This window comes from Vespa velutina, chromosome 4, assembly GCF_912470025.1.
Source record: "Vespa velutina chromosome 4, iVesVel2.1, whole genome shotgun sequence".
Taxonomy (NCBI): domain Eukaryota; kingdom Metazoa; phylum Arthropoda; class Insecta; order Hymenoptera; family Vespidae; genus Vespa; species Vespa velutina.
In genome coordinates, this window is record NC_062191.1 from 6,486,154 (window position 1) to 6,501,222 (window position 15,069).

General features: G+C 30.8%; 2 protein-coding genes across 7 annotated transcripts in view; both read right to left on the reverse strand.

The window, feature by feature from the left end:
• Nucleotides 1–671: 671 nt before the first annotated feature.
• Nucleotides 672–10,293, reverse strand: LOC124948858 (serine/threonine-protein phosphatase 4 regulatory subunit 4-like). 3 transcript variants are annotated; one of them, XM_047493103.1, is made up of 17 exons: nucleotides 8,337–10,293; nucleotides 8,169–8,248; nucleotides 6,317–6,567; nucleotides 6,150–6,223; nucleotides 5,961–6,067; nucleotides 5,573–5,802; nucleotides 5,345–5,467; nucleotides 4,916–5,022; nucleotides 4,654–4,845; nucleotides 4,386–4,544; nucleotides 4,111–4,293; nucleotides 3,537–3,983; nucleotides 3,332–3,464; nucleotides 3,165–3,204; nucleotides 2,964–3,043; nucleotides 2,836–2,872; nucleotides 672–2,058 (listed from the first exon to the last, which is right to left on the reverse strand). In XM_047493103.1, exons 1-17 carry the CDS (start codon nucleotides 8,391–8,393, stop codon nucleotides 1,098–1,100), a joined length of 3,261 nt encoding a protein of 1,086 aa, XP_047349059.1. In that variant the 5' UTR covers nucleotides 8,394–10,293; the 3' UTR covers nucleotides 672–1,097. The 3 variants fall into 3 exon arrangements, with proteins under 3 accessions (XP_047349059.1, XP_047349057.1, XP_047349058.1); XM_047493101.1 differs by having other exon boundaries at nucleotides 672–2,403; XM_047493102.1 differs by lacking the exons at nucleotides 8,169–8,248; nucleotides 8,337–10,293 and adding an exon at nucleotides 7,099–8,153 and having other exon boundaries at nucleotides 672–2,403.
• Nucleotides 10,294–15,069, reverse strand: part of LOC124948857 (rho GTPase-activating protein 20-like) — a 60,302-nt gene continuing 55,526 nt past the window's right edge. For 3 of the 4 annotated variants that reach the window (XM_047493096.1, XM_047493098.1, XM_047493100.1), the window contains 7 exons: nucleotides 14,804–14,992; nucleotides 14,085–14,240; nucleotides 13,764–13,981; nucleotides 13,348–13,474; nucleotides 12,462–13,123; nucleotides 11,860–12,158; nucleotides 10,294–11,606 (listed from right to left, as the gene is read on the reverse strand). In XM_047493096.1, the coding sequence (XP_047349052.1) occupies nucleotides 10,435–11,606; nucleotides 11,860–12,158; nucleotides 12,462–13,123; nucleotides 13,348–13,474; nucleotides 13,764–13,981; nucleotides 14,085–14,240; nucleotides 14,804–14,992 (2,823 nt within the window). In that variant the 3' untranslated portion in view covers nucleotides 10,294–10,434. The remainder of the gene's footprint in view (nucleotides 11,607–11,859; nucleotides 12,159–12,461; nucleotides 13,124–13,347; nucleotides 13,475–13,763; nucleotides 13,982–14,084; nucleotides 14,241–14,803; nucleotides 14,993–15,069) is intronic. The other variant, XM_047493097.1, reaches the window with a different exon arrangement.

The window sequence follows — 15,069 nt, forward strand, 5'->3', positions numbered from 1 at the left end:
CTAGATTAGTACTAGCATTTACAATACTGTAATCCTACTTTCCATTATTTAATTCTTCTTAGTTATTTGTTTCCTTAATATAAGGTCTTTTTATTAATAAATATGATTTATAACTTCTAAGAAATATAAGTTTATCATGCTGCTATTAATACACTTAGAGACAATTGTCCTTCTTTCATTAAATTTTTCAATCATTAAATTTAATATAGTCTTACAATACAAGCAGGCACCCCAATTTCTATTTGCTAAATGATAGCATATTTTTAACAGTATTATAAAAACTACTATTTATGAAGAATAATTTTATGTTAGTTTTGTTAAAATTAGAAAGCAATGTAATTATTAAAAGTAAGTACTTTGAAAAATAAAAGATAAATAATATGTTCATATGTTAAAATGCAAAACATTATTATAAATCAAATCGAAACAATTAAATATTTTTCATCATCATTATAAAAAAAAATATATTTAGTATTAAATTATTCATTTTCAATTAAAAAATTATAATAATTTTATAAATTATGTCGCTTTGTCAAAAAGATACACAAACACAACAATAATAAAACTCAATGATAAATATCATAAAAATATATCTTGTTCAATTATCGAAAACATGTTAGAAAAATGATAAGTAACATGTATGCTAATATAAAATCCTTAAAAAGATTCTCTTGCTTATGAAAGCATTATGCTGAATTTTAGAAATATACTATTATTTGCAGAAATAGAATCTTTTCATTCTATGTTTCTAGATGCGAATACGCATGCTTGTCATCAATAATCATCAGAAATAATGAAAAATAATACATATTGGATATGTAGATTTTTGTTCTTTTTTTAAATAAATCGTTATACGATTTATAAAAATTAGTACTGCGAGAGATGTGTGCATTCATTATAAAGTAAATATTGATGCCTATGGAATTTGCATAAAATTATAGTTAAAACTATCTTTTCTTGAAATGAAATTTAGTATGAATTATATCTTATTTAAATAGTTATTTTGATTCAATATTTTTGTGAAAATTGGATCAGTATGTAGAAATTTTTGTGCATTATATTAAATGCATTTGAGGGCCCCAATTACGTAATATTTTTCAAATTTTTTTCTTTAGTAAACGTACAGGTAATTTACTATCTCTACTTCTTGGAGTTCCAGCTGTATTAACTAGTGTATTACGTGAAAGTACAAGTATACGACGTATTTTATTGAGCTGTTCATTACTTAAACTTCTTGTTAAATGCCGTTCGGTAGTAGAACTTGGGACATCTTCGATCTCTTCACTATTAAACCTGATTATAGATCCTAAACAAACAGGACTGGAAGCCCTAGTAGTTGGTGCTGTTCTACTACCTGATACAACACCTCTTAGGGGAATTTTACTAACTCCTTGATTATGATTTACATCCAAAGTTGAATATCGTCTTAAGTTTCGACCAAAATAATCTGTCATATCTAAACTATGTCGTTTGAACTTTTGTTTAGAATCCTTAGAATAGTCTGGGTGTTTCAAACTAGAATTCATAGAATGTCGTTTAAGACTTTCTATTGTACATTTTGGTTGGGTAATTTTTGTTTTATCTTTATCTAATATTAAAGAATTTCTCTTAACTTTGTCATCTATAGATCTTCCTTGATTCGCATCAAATCCAAATTTTAATTTACGACGGAATACTGAATATCTTTCAGTTTTTGATTCTGAATTAACTATCGATTGCTCATTCGAATTTTCCTTTAACATATTTCGATGTCTTAAACCTTCTACATAATCCATAGAACGTATAGTTTTCAATTGATCAGTCATATTTGCAATTGTTTTGGTATGGTCCTCATATTCAATGGAAGAATGTCTTTTAGGTTCTATTCCTTTATAACTTGCACTGCTTCTCCAAGATTGTTCCCCATCGGTCTCTCTTTTCATTCTTGTAATGGCTATTTTTAAGTTTTCCACTGGACACTTTGGTGTATTTTTGGGTGAAGAAAGTTTTGGTATTCTAATACCTGCATCCACTAGGAACTCGTTGTCTGACAGTGTTACAGGTATCTCATGCACAGAACTAGAAGCCCAACAAGAGTTGTTATAATTCATGGGAAAGTTTGCAATGGTTGGTGTTTTATCACCGACAACAATGTTAGTAGAAGCTTTTTGCGAGTAAGGATCTGTTGGTAGGATACTTTTTAGAATATCTTGTTTTAGTTTACTTCTAGGATACAAGTATTGTGGATCTATATTATAACATGTAGAATGAGATGTAAATCCCTTATATTCAAGATCACACATATGTGGCCATCTAAATGAAGAGGATACATTAATGGTTGAAGAGGATTGACCCATTCTTTCCAGATACTGTATCAGGTGGATTTTGTTAGACCAATCTCTTGTTAAGTTGCTGCTAGAAATACTAGAAGCACACGAATGCTAGCATATAGATCTCGTTTTAACTTAATTGAATAATGCTGGATGTATATGTCTTAATATAAAAGATATATTAGTTATATCATATATATCAATGACAGATAGATGGAAAAAAATGTAGCTTAAAAAAAAAAAAAAAAAAAAAAACAATAGATTCGAAAGAAAACAATAGTTTAGCATGCGAAAAGCTTGTTATTTAATATTAAGTACGTATGTATATGCTCCAATTCTTTTTTTAAAATATCTGTCCTAATTATTTTTATAAGATTACTAATCGAAAATATATCACTATATATTAGTTTTATACATCTGTTTGAAGCAAGAAAGCTGTTATATCAGCAATTTATATATCAATCTTATAAAAACAAAGCACTAGATATAGAAAAAAATAAAGGAGTAAATATAAAAACGTATTTACCTGTTTTTTAAAGCTTCCGTTCGAGGAGTTGTAATATCTATAAAAAGGAAAAAAAAAAAAACGAAGTAATCTATAGAAATACATAGTTTACTCAAGTAATTATAAGAATAAAAAATAATTAAGCTTACGTTTCACAGGTGGTGATTTAGTTACACTATGTACTTTAACTGATTGCGGAGACTGCTCTACTTTCGTTCGAGGGTGTGGTCTGAAACATATGTAAATAATATCAATGAGAAGATAGAATGTGATAAAATATAATAAAATAATTACAAATAATATTTAATAAAATAAGTAAAATTTTAATCATTATAAAAAATTTAACTTACAAAGTTTTTGTTGTTCCTTCTATTACTCGTCCTCGTACAGCTATTTAATATACATAAAAAATAATATTTATACATATACACACACACACACATACACGCACACATATATATAAAATAATTTGATTTTTCAGCTAATTTTAAGTTTTATTTTAATACTATGTACTTACGAGGACTGATAGTTTTTTTCGAAGTTGTTCCAGCAGAAGTAGGAGACTTTCCAATGCTTAAACTCAATAGTTTCTTTTCTTCATCTAATTTTTTAGCATCCTCTAAATCTTGCTTAGTTATTTTATTTGCAACCTACAATCAAACATCTATTATTAAGAAATCAGTTTCTATTTTAATGCTAATTCAATTGCATAAATAACTTACACTCTGCCTTTCATATCTGACATCCGTTTGTTCTAACTTCTGAACGACACTCGTTAACGTAGCTATTACATCTTTATCCTTTTCATTGGTCAGTAAATGTCTGACTGTTGCTTCCAATGCTGTCAATAATTTTTTATCTGCAGGTATCCAAAGTTGACTTTTTAAAATGGGTAATAAAGACACTACTTTTAATCTGATGTTAGCTACAGAATCCTCAGTAAGATTTAATAATATAGTAAAAAAGTGCTCTTTAAAATAGGTAGAAGAATACATAGCCAATGCTTCTACCATCATACGGACGAACATCATTCTCACATAACAATCGGGATTATTAGCTAGTTCAACATTGATTCTGTTTCTAAGTTCTGTTCTTTGCATAAGCTTAGTATTGTACCGTAGAAAGACAAGAAGCGATCTTCCGGCGGCAAGACGCACTGGTAATGGCCTCTGAAATTTAAAGAAAATTGTAAAATATTTTTATATTTGAATATTCATATAATAATAATATGTTTTAGGAAATTTTTTTAACATATAACGATATAAAAGAGAGGTTCAATAGTTATTTTCTACTCACTGCATGTAAGATTCTAGATGAACTCACTGGTACAAAATAAGAAAATATAAAGTCACTGGGAAAACATTTGGGCAATATTTCAAGTTGTGCATGCATAGTAGAAGCCAGTCTCCAGTTATTTGTGGATGCAATTTCTGCTTCACATTTCAACAAAGCTCTGCCTATTTCCATTAAAGTAGAATCCTGTATCAAGTAGTAATTTAAGAATTTAATTGAACATTAGTATATTTAAGATTTATTATATTTAATTTCAGTAATTATTAAATTATTTTTACCATTTTATCTGTTCCAATAATTTGACTTTCTACTAAAGATTCAAGTGTTGATGATATGTTCGGAACTAATTTTTGTAATACTTCCTCAGGATCATCCTTTAGCAATTTTACGAAATCAGCTTTGATTCTGCCACTTTTCATTCCTAATATTTTCGCAACCTAATTTTTATATTATTTAAACAAATTAAAAAAAATATTATAATATATATCCATAACTATTATAATATATATCCATCATTATTTTGAAAATTTATGTTGTATTACTTACTTCGTGGATTCCACTTGCAACTGTTCTTCTAATTATATAATAAGAATCATTGGTTAAAGCACTAAAAGTAGAAAGTAAAGAATCTACGTCTTCTAAAGAAGCTGATGTAAAGATGAACATAGCAGGTAGATTAAATGCGCAACATCGTCGACATTCCAAGCATCTTTCATAATCAATAGAATTACTATCAAGCTAAAAATTATATTTTAAATTTCAATTTGATATATTGATTATTGATAAATTTTAATATTCTAATGCTTACTAGAGGAAGTTCTGGTTTAATTTGTTTCCTCATAGATGGAATACCCATTTGTGCAAGTTGTTGAAAATACTTCAAGAACCATGACTTTTCTGCAGGTGATAGATATTCTAAAATTATAATATTTTATAGAACATATGTATAGTGTTTTGAGATAAGTGTTACGAAAAATAATGTTTAAATTATAATAAATAGGAGGAAAAGTATGAGAACTTTTCTTCATCATTTTTTATGTAAAATCTAATAGAAATTAAGATAAATTTTTAAATATTTTTTTGAAAATAATTTAAAAATCAATTAAACTTTTTATATACATCTCTAAGTAGATTTAAAGCATCCTCTATGTATATTTTATTATTATATTAGCGAGTAGTACTTTTTTTTCAATACCTGGCAATAGAAATATTGAATATAAAAAAAATAATTTCTTACTTTCTAAACCAAGAACAAGCTTTCCAAATTCCTGAGCAATTATACATATCACGTTATCTTCTAATTTAGTAGCACTTTCACATAATTTTTTGATAAGTGGACCTATGATGGTTTTTATTGTATCTGTAAATGACGAATTTCTATATAATCATAATTCAAACTTAAAGAAATTTTATAAGGCATATCATCAAAATATTTAGTCATGTTATGTAATATAACATATCTTACCATCTTGAAAATGAGGTAGCAGGTATACTATTGTCTGTACAGATGCGTACCGTACATTGCTTTCCTCATCCCTTGCTAATTCTACAAGAGATGGTAGCAAAAAAGGTTTTAAAGACTCAGTACCAAGACCCTCAGCAACAAAACGTAGTTGTAAACAAATACTAGCTCGTACTTCACTATTCACATCTTGACAAAGGGACTGTACTGTTGGTAGAACTTCTTTATGTATCCTAACAATAATGTTTTAGCACGAGTAAAACAACGTATTAATAAATTTAAATAATAATTTTCTTTTCTTTTCTATATAGCAAATACAACTTTTATTGTAACATTGCTTCGGTATAGATAAATATTTATATAAAACAAAGTACTGATTAAAAGGACTTACATATCGGAATTAAATCTTGCACAAATTTTTCCTAATAGTCTGCTACACATCATCCTAGAGTAAACTGGTTGTGACAGTTGTCCTTTACTTATGGCCATTGGAAGAATCTGTATATGTACATAATATTATTGTTATTTTATAGATAAAAATAATAATATAAGAATGAATCATGTTAAGACATATATAAACCTGTGTTTTTATGACTTCTATTGGCATTAACTCTATCACATCCAATAAGGTCTCCAGCCATGCATGACATATCACTTTCAATAAAAACATAGAAGCATTATATTAATTTTTATCAAAGTACATTGGATCTAATATAAATCTCTCTTTGATAGAAGAAATTATTATACCTGGATCATGACTTTCAAGTGAGTTTAATATACTTGGTAGGAATGTTTGACTAAAGATACTATGGCTGATAAGCTTTCGTTCTAATATAGTTTTGAATGTTGATGAAGCAGCAATATGACACTCTGTAGAAGCAGTAGGAAGAATTTGCTGCATTTTGGGAACTACCCTTGACATACATGACTGCGCGTCTGTAGCTAAAAGATTTGGTAAATTTTGTATAACGCTAAGTTTTTGGATTTCTTCTCCTTTCCTGCAAAAAAAAAAAGAAAAAGAAAACAATTGGTAAATTTTTTAAAGTAAATTTTTTTGTTGATCATGTCGATGAAAGTATGTACAAAAAATATTATTTTTAATTATATAGGATGCACAAATAAAAAATAAAATTTTAAAGATATTCTCTCATTATTACACAAATCTTACGGTACAATTAGAATTTGTGTATTTAATATACGTCGAAATAAAAGAGAATAATTCATCAGTATCATCATTGTCAATGTCTCCGACCAATGGGAAGAGGGAAGAGAACTTTTCAATTATATTTGTACTATTTATGTACATAGGATACTATTTCCTTAAAGTACATTTCTTTAAAGGAATATAATTAGAGACGCTTAAACGACAGGTCTGCGCGCTTCTTGAACGATGCTGTATATATTTTTAGAATCATATAGCGGGAAAAAACAGGAAAGAGGAAATGGACGATGATACAAACAGCTATCATCCATCGATTAACGGAAGGCATAATTTTTGAGGATGAAAAGTATGTCGTACAAGTACTTACGGATCGGATGTGCTCTCATTTAAAATATCATCGTCTTCGTCCAGCCCGTAAGAAACTAAAATGCAATGTTCCTTTCTCATGATGTTACGTATTCTTCGTAAATCAAAGAAAAAAAGAATGATACGAATCGCGAACAATCAAGCGAGCGAACAAACGAACGAACGAGCGAATGAACGTACGAACGAACGAACGAATGAATGAATTAACGAAAAAACAACTAACACCCACTCTCAGAACAATATAAACAGCACTACGTAGTATACGGCCGTCGTGACTCGTGAGCCGCACTGTCTCCTCTTTCGTCGCATCGGACATTTCTGTAGAGCCGATAGACGAGAAAAGTCGAACGTAACCGAATGTTATCGAAGTTGTACTGCGTAGATAATCATATGTAGTGAATGGTATGACAGATTCCTCTTCCTAACAATAAGCGGGATAAGAACTTACGTAATAAGAAATAACAACAACCTATACTACCGATTAAATCATTTCTTATAATTCTATCGATTTTCTTTTCTTTTCATTACCATGATTAAACAAATCTTCATATTTAATTTTTATTGATTCTTTTTCATTGATAATTATTTTGATCGAAGCTCTATACGCTTAAATCGATTTAAGTTAAGATCAAGATTACGATACGCGGATAAATTGAATCATTCGTTCGAATTTCTTTTTATGTCTCTCTAATACGCAGAATTGAATGCTTGCATATCAGAATTATTATTTAATCCTTCTGCAATCCTTCGAGGAAGTACGATTTATGCAATTTGACGAAGAAGATTTTGTCTTCGTTGCATCCGATTTATCTATGCGAGATAAATTATTGTCTTTTACGAATTAAATTTTTTTTATTTTTTTTTTTTTTTTATTTTTTTTTTAAATACTAATATAATAATTTATAAAATATTAATTTAAAAGACGTGATAACAAATTATATATTACGTTAACAATTGCATTATAATGCTAAAATTTCTTTTGACAGAAGTAGTATCGATCTTAGTTTACTTAATGAAAATCAATTAATATTAATTCCTACGACCATTAAGGTTAAATTCTAACGTACTTACGTAAGAAGATGAAGTGCCCTTTCTATAGGCTTCTCTTCTAATTTAATGTCTAGAGAATGTTTTTTCAATTGCTCTTCGTCCTAATTAAAAAAAGGGACGGATTTTTGAAAAGGAACCAATATTTTCAACAAAGTAATATACATATATTGGAAAAAAAGTTAAACATACCCGTGTATCAGGCAAGGGCTTATCCAGTTGAAGGCTCGCGAATTCTTCTAGATCCATATTCACTTATTACTACGTAAAGACATTAACATTCCATTTATTTAATTTGCTCATTCAAATAACCAACCATTTTAACATACATACGTACATACAGAAAGCGATGATAAGTGATAAGTAAAACAAAGTCAATTTAAGCTATATTCAGAGATACTCAAAGTAAAAAATTAAACATTTTACGTCTACATATATATATATATATATATATATATATATATATATATATATATATGTACGATGATGTTTATATATCTGACTCTTTACACGTTTTTTTTTTTCCTTTACCAATGGAATATTTCTTCAATAATAAAAGATCAATAATTGATCTGAACGGGACGTAATTAATTTTTACGCTAATATTATAAAATACGAAATATATTTTTACTTTTATAAATTGATGTATATAATTTAGATAAGTATACATATCGTTACGAGGATATCAGACATATTTAAAAATTTAGTAATTATAAAAGAGTTCTATTGTTTACATGAATATATACAAAAAGAGTAAAGAATTGCTGAACATAATATTCTGACGAGATTTTAACATTTTATATAGCTAAGATTATCGCACACTATTATTCAAAAATAAAGCATTCTACGTATCTATATAATCTACACTTTATAAAATAATTACAATTAACAAAACTTATCAATGTTATGACTATTATACAAGAAGTATGGTCACGGTCTTCCTTTTTTACGAGTTATAATACGTTTGAAACGCATTTATTATTAAAATTAAATTGTGATAGTATTCATGAAAGAAACAATGAATGAATGAGTGAGTGAGTGAGTGAGTGAGTGAGAAAGAGTGAGAAAGAGAGAGAGAAAGAGAAAGAGAGAGAGAGAGAGAGAGAGAAAGAAAGAGAGAGAGAAACCGTTACACCTGAGTCGGAACAATAGATGTACGAATGATATATTGCATTTTTAATATAAAATATATATATATATATATAGAATTATATATATATAAGAATTGTGCGTTTGGTCACGATAATGTTACAAAAGAATTGTATATCACGAAAGAAAACTAGAAGTTTCGCAATACGATTACGTGATAAAATAATAATTACAGAGTTACAATCTGTCGGATGTATCATAAAGTTTCTTATAAAGATTGACGATCTGTACATGGGAAGACATCACTTTATTCTTGTCAATGACATACTTACAGAACATATCTTTTATTACATTATGTATGTATATATATATATATATATATACATATATATATATACATATATATATATATATATATATATATATATATATATATATATATATATATATATATAAAGAAAATATTACAAATATTATTTCGACGCGAGTCTTGTCTAAATATAATCTGTATTTATCCGATGTGTCTATATGTAATCACGCCTGTAAATGTCCAATTAGTCTATTTAATTTTACGGTTGTGGAAGCACCCTGAATCGGTAATAATAGTAATAATATTAATAATTAATAATAATAATAATAATAATAATAATAATAATAATAATAATAATAATAATAATAATAATAATAATAATAATAATAATAATAAAAAGCAAAAAGTCAAAATTCGTCTAGGAATATTAACGTTTTCGACTTCTTTATCACAAATGTGAAATTTTGATATAATCGTATTCCTTTTGTGAAAAAAAAAGTGAGAGCGTAATCTATCTATCCAATATAACGTAACTGGATAATTTACATCTACCATATCCTCTTTTACCGTGTGTTTCCCGATTTGGACTAGCTTCAGTCACGGTGAAGAGTAAGATACATAGGATGTATATAAAATTATAGATGTAAATATTACAGACTAATAAAATTCATCGAGGAAAATAAATGAACGTAATAAACGTACAATTGAAAATAAAAATAGGCGAAGGGATATACGATTTTATTATTTAATTTTTTCCCTTCTAAGAGATTAAATTTTATGTGCCTGTAAAGATTGTATCTATAATTTTAATCGATGTAATAAAGAAAAAAAAAAAAATAGAAGAAAAAACGTAATTTTACTCTATTATTATTTATCAAGAGTTTCTCCCTTTCAAACGTAACTTTCATCATCGACGACGGATCTTCCATATCCCATATGCCTGGTGGTGATAGGTGCACGTGGCTGAGGTGGTGGTCGATAAGGTGGGGGTGGTGGTAGTGATCTGGATCTACCGGCAACTTTATGTCTATCTTCAAGATTCATATGAACTGGTGGCAAGTGCCTGAGTCTCGGTGGCAAAGGTGGTGGGGTATCTGGCCAAATTCTCTCTTCATCTTCGTCTTCATCGCCATACAAATCGATAGCTTCAGCCTGTTTAAACGAGTAAAGATCGTTTCTTTCTCGGGATGATCCGTAAAGTTCGTTCACTCTTTCCCTATTACCATATATACTGCTATCCGACTCGTATCTTTCGGTACGAGTGCTCTCCTTATTCACGTAAATTTCGCTCTTGACTTTCTTGAATTCATAGAGATCACCGTTGGAATGGTAGCTGCCGTTATGCGACACCGGTGAATCACGATTAACATAGATTTCTGAGTTGACTTTTTTAAATTCACCAAAATGCTCTTTCTTGAATTCATACCGATCATTCGATAAGGACGTGTCACTTGATAGATCCTGATCGGAAACTCTCTCCTTACAGATTTCCTGCTGCGACGTTCTTTCGTATTCGGTTCTAAGTTCACGAGATATGTCCAACTGAGAAGTCCTATAAATATCCTTACAATTTTCTACATTCTCTTTCATGGAATCTTGTCTGAGATAATCTCTACCGTATATGTCTTTCTCATCGTATCTCTCTTTGCGGTGTTCGTGTTCATCCAATTTAGATCTCGGCGTTCTCTTTAACTGGGCTCTAAGCCAGTCTTGCCGTTGAAAGTTTGGATTTGGATAACCCACGTTGTTTCTTTCTTCTCTAAAAATGTGTTCCACGTTATTCGAATGATGGTGACCGCCATTTCCTGCATAATTCATCCTTTCTTCCCAGCCGCTATAAACACGGATATAAGTTTTTCCATAAGATTTGTTATCTTCTTTCAACAAAGGCTTATCATAGCTCGATGATGTTGCGTTTACAGCGGAATCTTCTGAACCGACTGGTGACTCTGGGATGAAGAGTTGACAATCTGATAATGTCAAGCCTGAATCACGAGAAAGTGACATGTGATCCTTGCGTGGAGGTTCTGTTAAATCCAGACTGTCCAAGGAAAGCCCACCTGCTACAACGAAACATATTTTTTAATCAATGGGAGATATTAAACATGCAAATTGAATTGTGATTACAAATGCGGAGTAATAAAATTAATAAATATTTTTAATTGTATGAGGAATGACGGTGTTACGTACATGTTAAGAGAAAAATCGGCAAAGACAGTCAACGTTTTCCGGTAGAATTAAACTTTTAAATAAGAACATGCGATAGGTAACGATTCTTCTTTTTAACGTCTAAAGGAATAAAGTGAGCGAACTCACAGTGAAGGCTGTCCGTGCTTTCTTCGGCCCCACTGTCGCTACGTTCCTCACCAAGAAGTTGTGTGACACCTTCACCGAACAGAACTTCACAATGCCGAATCAGCATCTCCGTCAGAGTAGGAATCGCCCTGCCTTGATTTACCGAGGGATTTGGCGACCAGAGAAGACTCGGACCACAGCAAACACCGAGATTACTGGCGCACATTAAATTGTGTTTCGACCTCCTAGCTATGTGATGCAACACGCATATTAAATGCGAGAGCAACGTATAATTTGCTTTAGGCAACCTATCAAGAGTACTAAAAGAAACAAAAAATATATATATTTTATCATACACATACACACACACATATATACATGAAATCACGCTCTTCTTCCTTAAATTGGTAAAACTGCGGAAGACTATTTCATCAATTTTTATTCAAAAACAGATATTAGATAAGTTTAATGTGATTTTTTTTTTCATTTATCGTTTACTTTTGATATATAAAATAAAATATATGTTGTTCATAAAATTTGCTTTTATAAAATTTTTCTATAGAATGATATTATTTCTTCCACAATTTTACCACTAAATTTTATTAAACTTTACCAATACTTACTTTTTAATAGTGTGAACAGGATTTGGTGTTTCCAGACTATCCATCCAAAGAGGAAATAAATGAGAAGTTAGAAGTGGATCGGGTAAAGATCGAAGAAAATCCTTTAATAATGCTGCCACAGCTATGATCGGTGCGGCTTCCAAACAACTTGGATCACCGGTAGACTCAATTTGGTCACGCAACTCTCGCACGATTCGTACATTCGCCGACTTTCGGAAGATACCTTGCGTGAATGGTCCCTTCGCGAAGAGTTGCTGAAGCATGACCAACACGGGCTTTGGTAATCCGTTTTCGTCCAACCTCGATAAATTGACACCGAAAATGCTGGGATTTAAGGAAAGCGATCTTCTCAACAGACCCGTGATTTTCGACTTGTTCTTCTTTATCGGTGACTTCGATACAGGTCGGAGAATGAAGTGACAAGTGTCATGGCCAGATTTATTACAATGTTCCAAGTCAAAACCTTCCTCGGCCGATAAGGTATGCCGTAGATTCGACATTTTTACGGCGAATGGTCTTTCATGACCGATCAAAGGATATGGCGCCTCATCTGACGACGTTCTGGCCCAAAGTTGAAATGGTCCTTGAAGATCCAATAATCTAGTCGCCAAGTTCACACAAGCTGCCGCCGTCATTTCGGATCCAACCATTATCGTTTTACACTAAAATAAAAGGAAACGAAAAAAAAAAGAACTATACGGCAAGTTTACAAATCATACGTTCAGTTTTATATCTCATATTCTATTCATTCCGAAGAAAGTTTATTCATCCTTAAAAAGCATACAATCATATTTGTACGTCCCCCCATGTATACGAGATCGACGAGAATATGTGCGAAGAATGGACCATGAAGGCACGAGCATGTATCTCGGTATGAAGCACTTACGTATTCCGTGTTCGTGTCGCTGTCGTGATACACGACTTGAATGTTCGTATCCGGTGGTTCCTTCATGCTTTCCTCTCGTACAAGCTCGGTAAGACGGCCCCACCAAAGATCTCTTGCTGCTGCGGTCCTGGAAAATCAAAAGATATTTTTCCTTTTTCTTTTGATGATTCTTCCACGTTAATATAATTACTTTTATTATTTTCTTTTCATTTGCCTCAAGTATAATCTTTATTTCATTCTTATTTGATCTATTATTTAATCGTTTGATCGAAAATTTGAACATTAAAATATTACTTTAATGTTATTAACATTAAATATTAAAGGAAATACAAAAGCTAAGGTTTCTGATCAAGAGAAATACCAGAACAATTGGGAATAGTTTTTTACAATTTGGAAGCGTCAAAAATTGAACTTACATGAAGGTAGCTACGACGTTCGTCGTTGGCCAGCCAAGTACGAAGCTGGTTTCCTGAGATTTGCTCGTTTCCGCTACGTCATCTATATGACCGGCGGTGAGCCAGAGTTCGCTCATCCTTACGGATTGTTTCAACTTGAAGTTTCCTCCGCTTCGTGCTTTCGCGATCAGCAGGAGGTCGGAGAACAGGAAAAGATGTCTTTCTTGCGACTGCATACCCTGTAGAAAGAAAGGAAGAGAAAGGAGAATAAAATATTTTTATTACAATATAGCCATTAAAAAATTTCTCAATTGAATATTAATATCATAATAAAATATTTACCGTTGTAAATTGTACCGGTGTTTCCAATAGAAAGGTTCTCGGTGGTGATTTTGACGGTGGCGAATTATTTGAAACATTTAGAGATTTTTGTGACAACACTCTAGTCAACCTGCCTGGATTTGTGCCGTTCCTCTTACGAATCAGGCTCTTCATTTTCTGTAAAGTAAACAAAGAGACTTTGATTCGTTGTTCGAGTCGCACGTTTCCAATTTTTTTCCTCCTTCCGACATCGTCCTGTTGTGCATCGATCTCCCTGTCACGTATATGCATATATTTAACGATCTTTCACGGAGTCCATCATCGTACAAACTTTTCTTTACTCATTGGTAAGCTATCAAGCGCACCGAATTCATTTGTAAAAGGGACTCTTTTGAAACGCGCTTATATGGACTTACTTAATTTTTTAAAGAGCGATACCGATCATTATCTACCTTTTTTGTTAAAGTTCTTCGAACACTTCGAATACAAAATATCTGAAATATCTTTGTACGGTTAATTACCTTAAATTTTTTAAAACATTAGAAAGAATTTATTTACGACATATTAATTTTATTCTTTCTTTTCTTTACTTTTTTTTTCTTTTTTTTTTTTTTTTGGAAACAAACGTAATAGCAAAGAAGCAAGAATATGGTCTTGAAAGTGGGCGTTGAAAAGTGACTTATGAATATACCGTTCTTTATCGCATTTTCTTTTTTTAAGATAAGAAATTTATATAGTACCGTGGTGAGGACATCTCGTTCATGCAGTCGTAAATTGTCGCCGGGAAAGAGCTCTTGGATACGATGAAGGTCACCTTCGAGCTGGCCACGTTGTAAGACGGAACCACTTCCGACGGTTCCGTTTCCGTTCTCTGACAAATTTCTCGCTTCTTGCCCGAGATACCTTTCATATTCGGCTAACCTCTGGACCTGCGAGCATAAATCAAAATTGTATATTTAAAAAGAAAAAAAAAAGAAAAAGAAGAAGGGAAAAAGAAAATAATCTT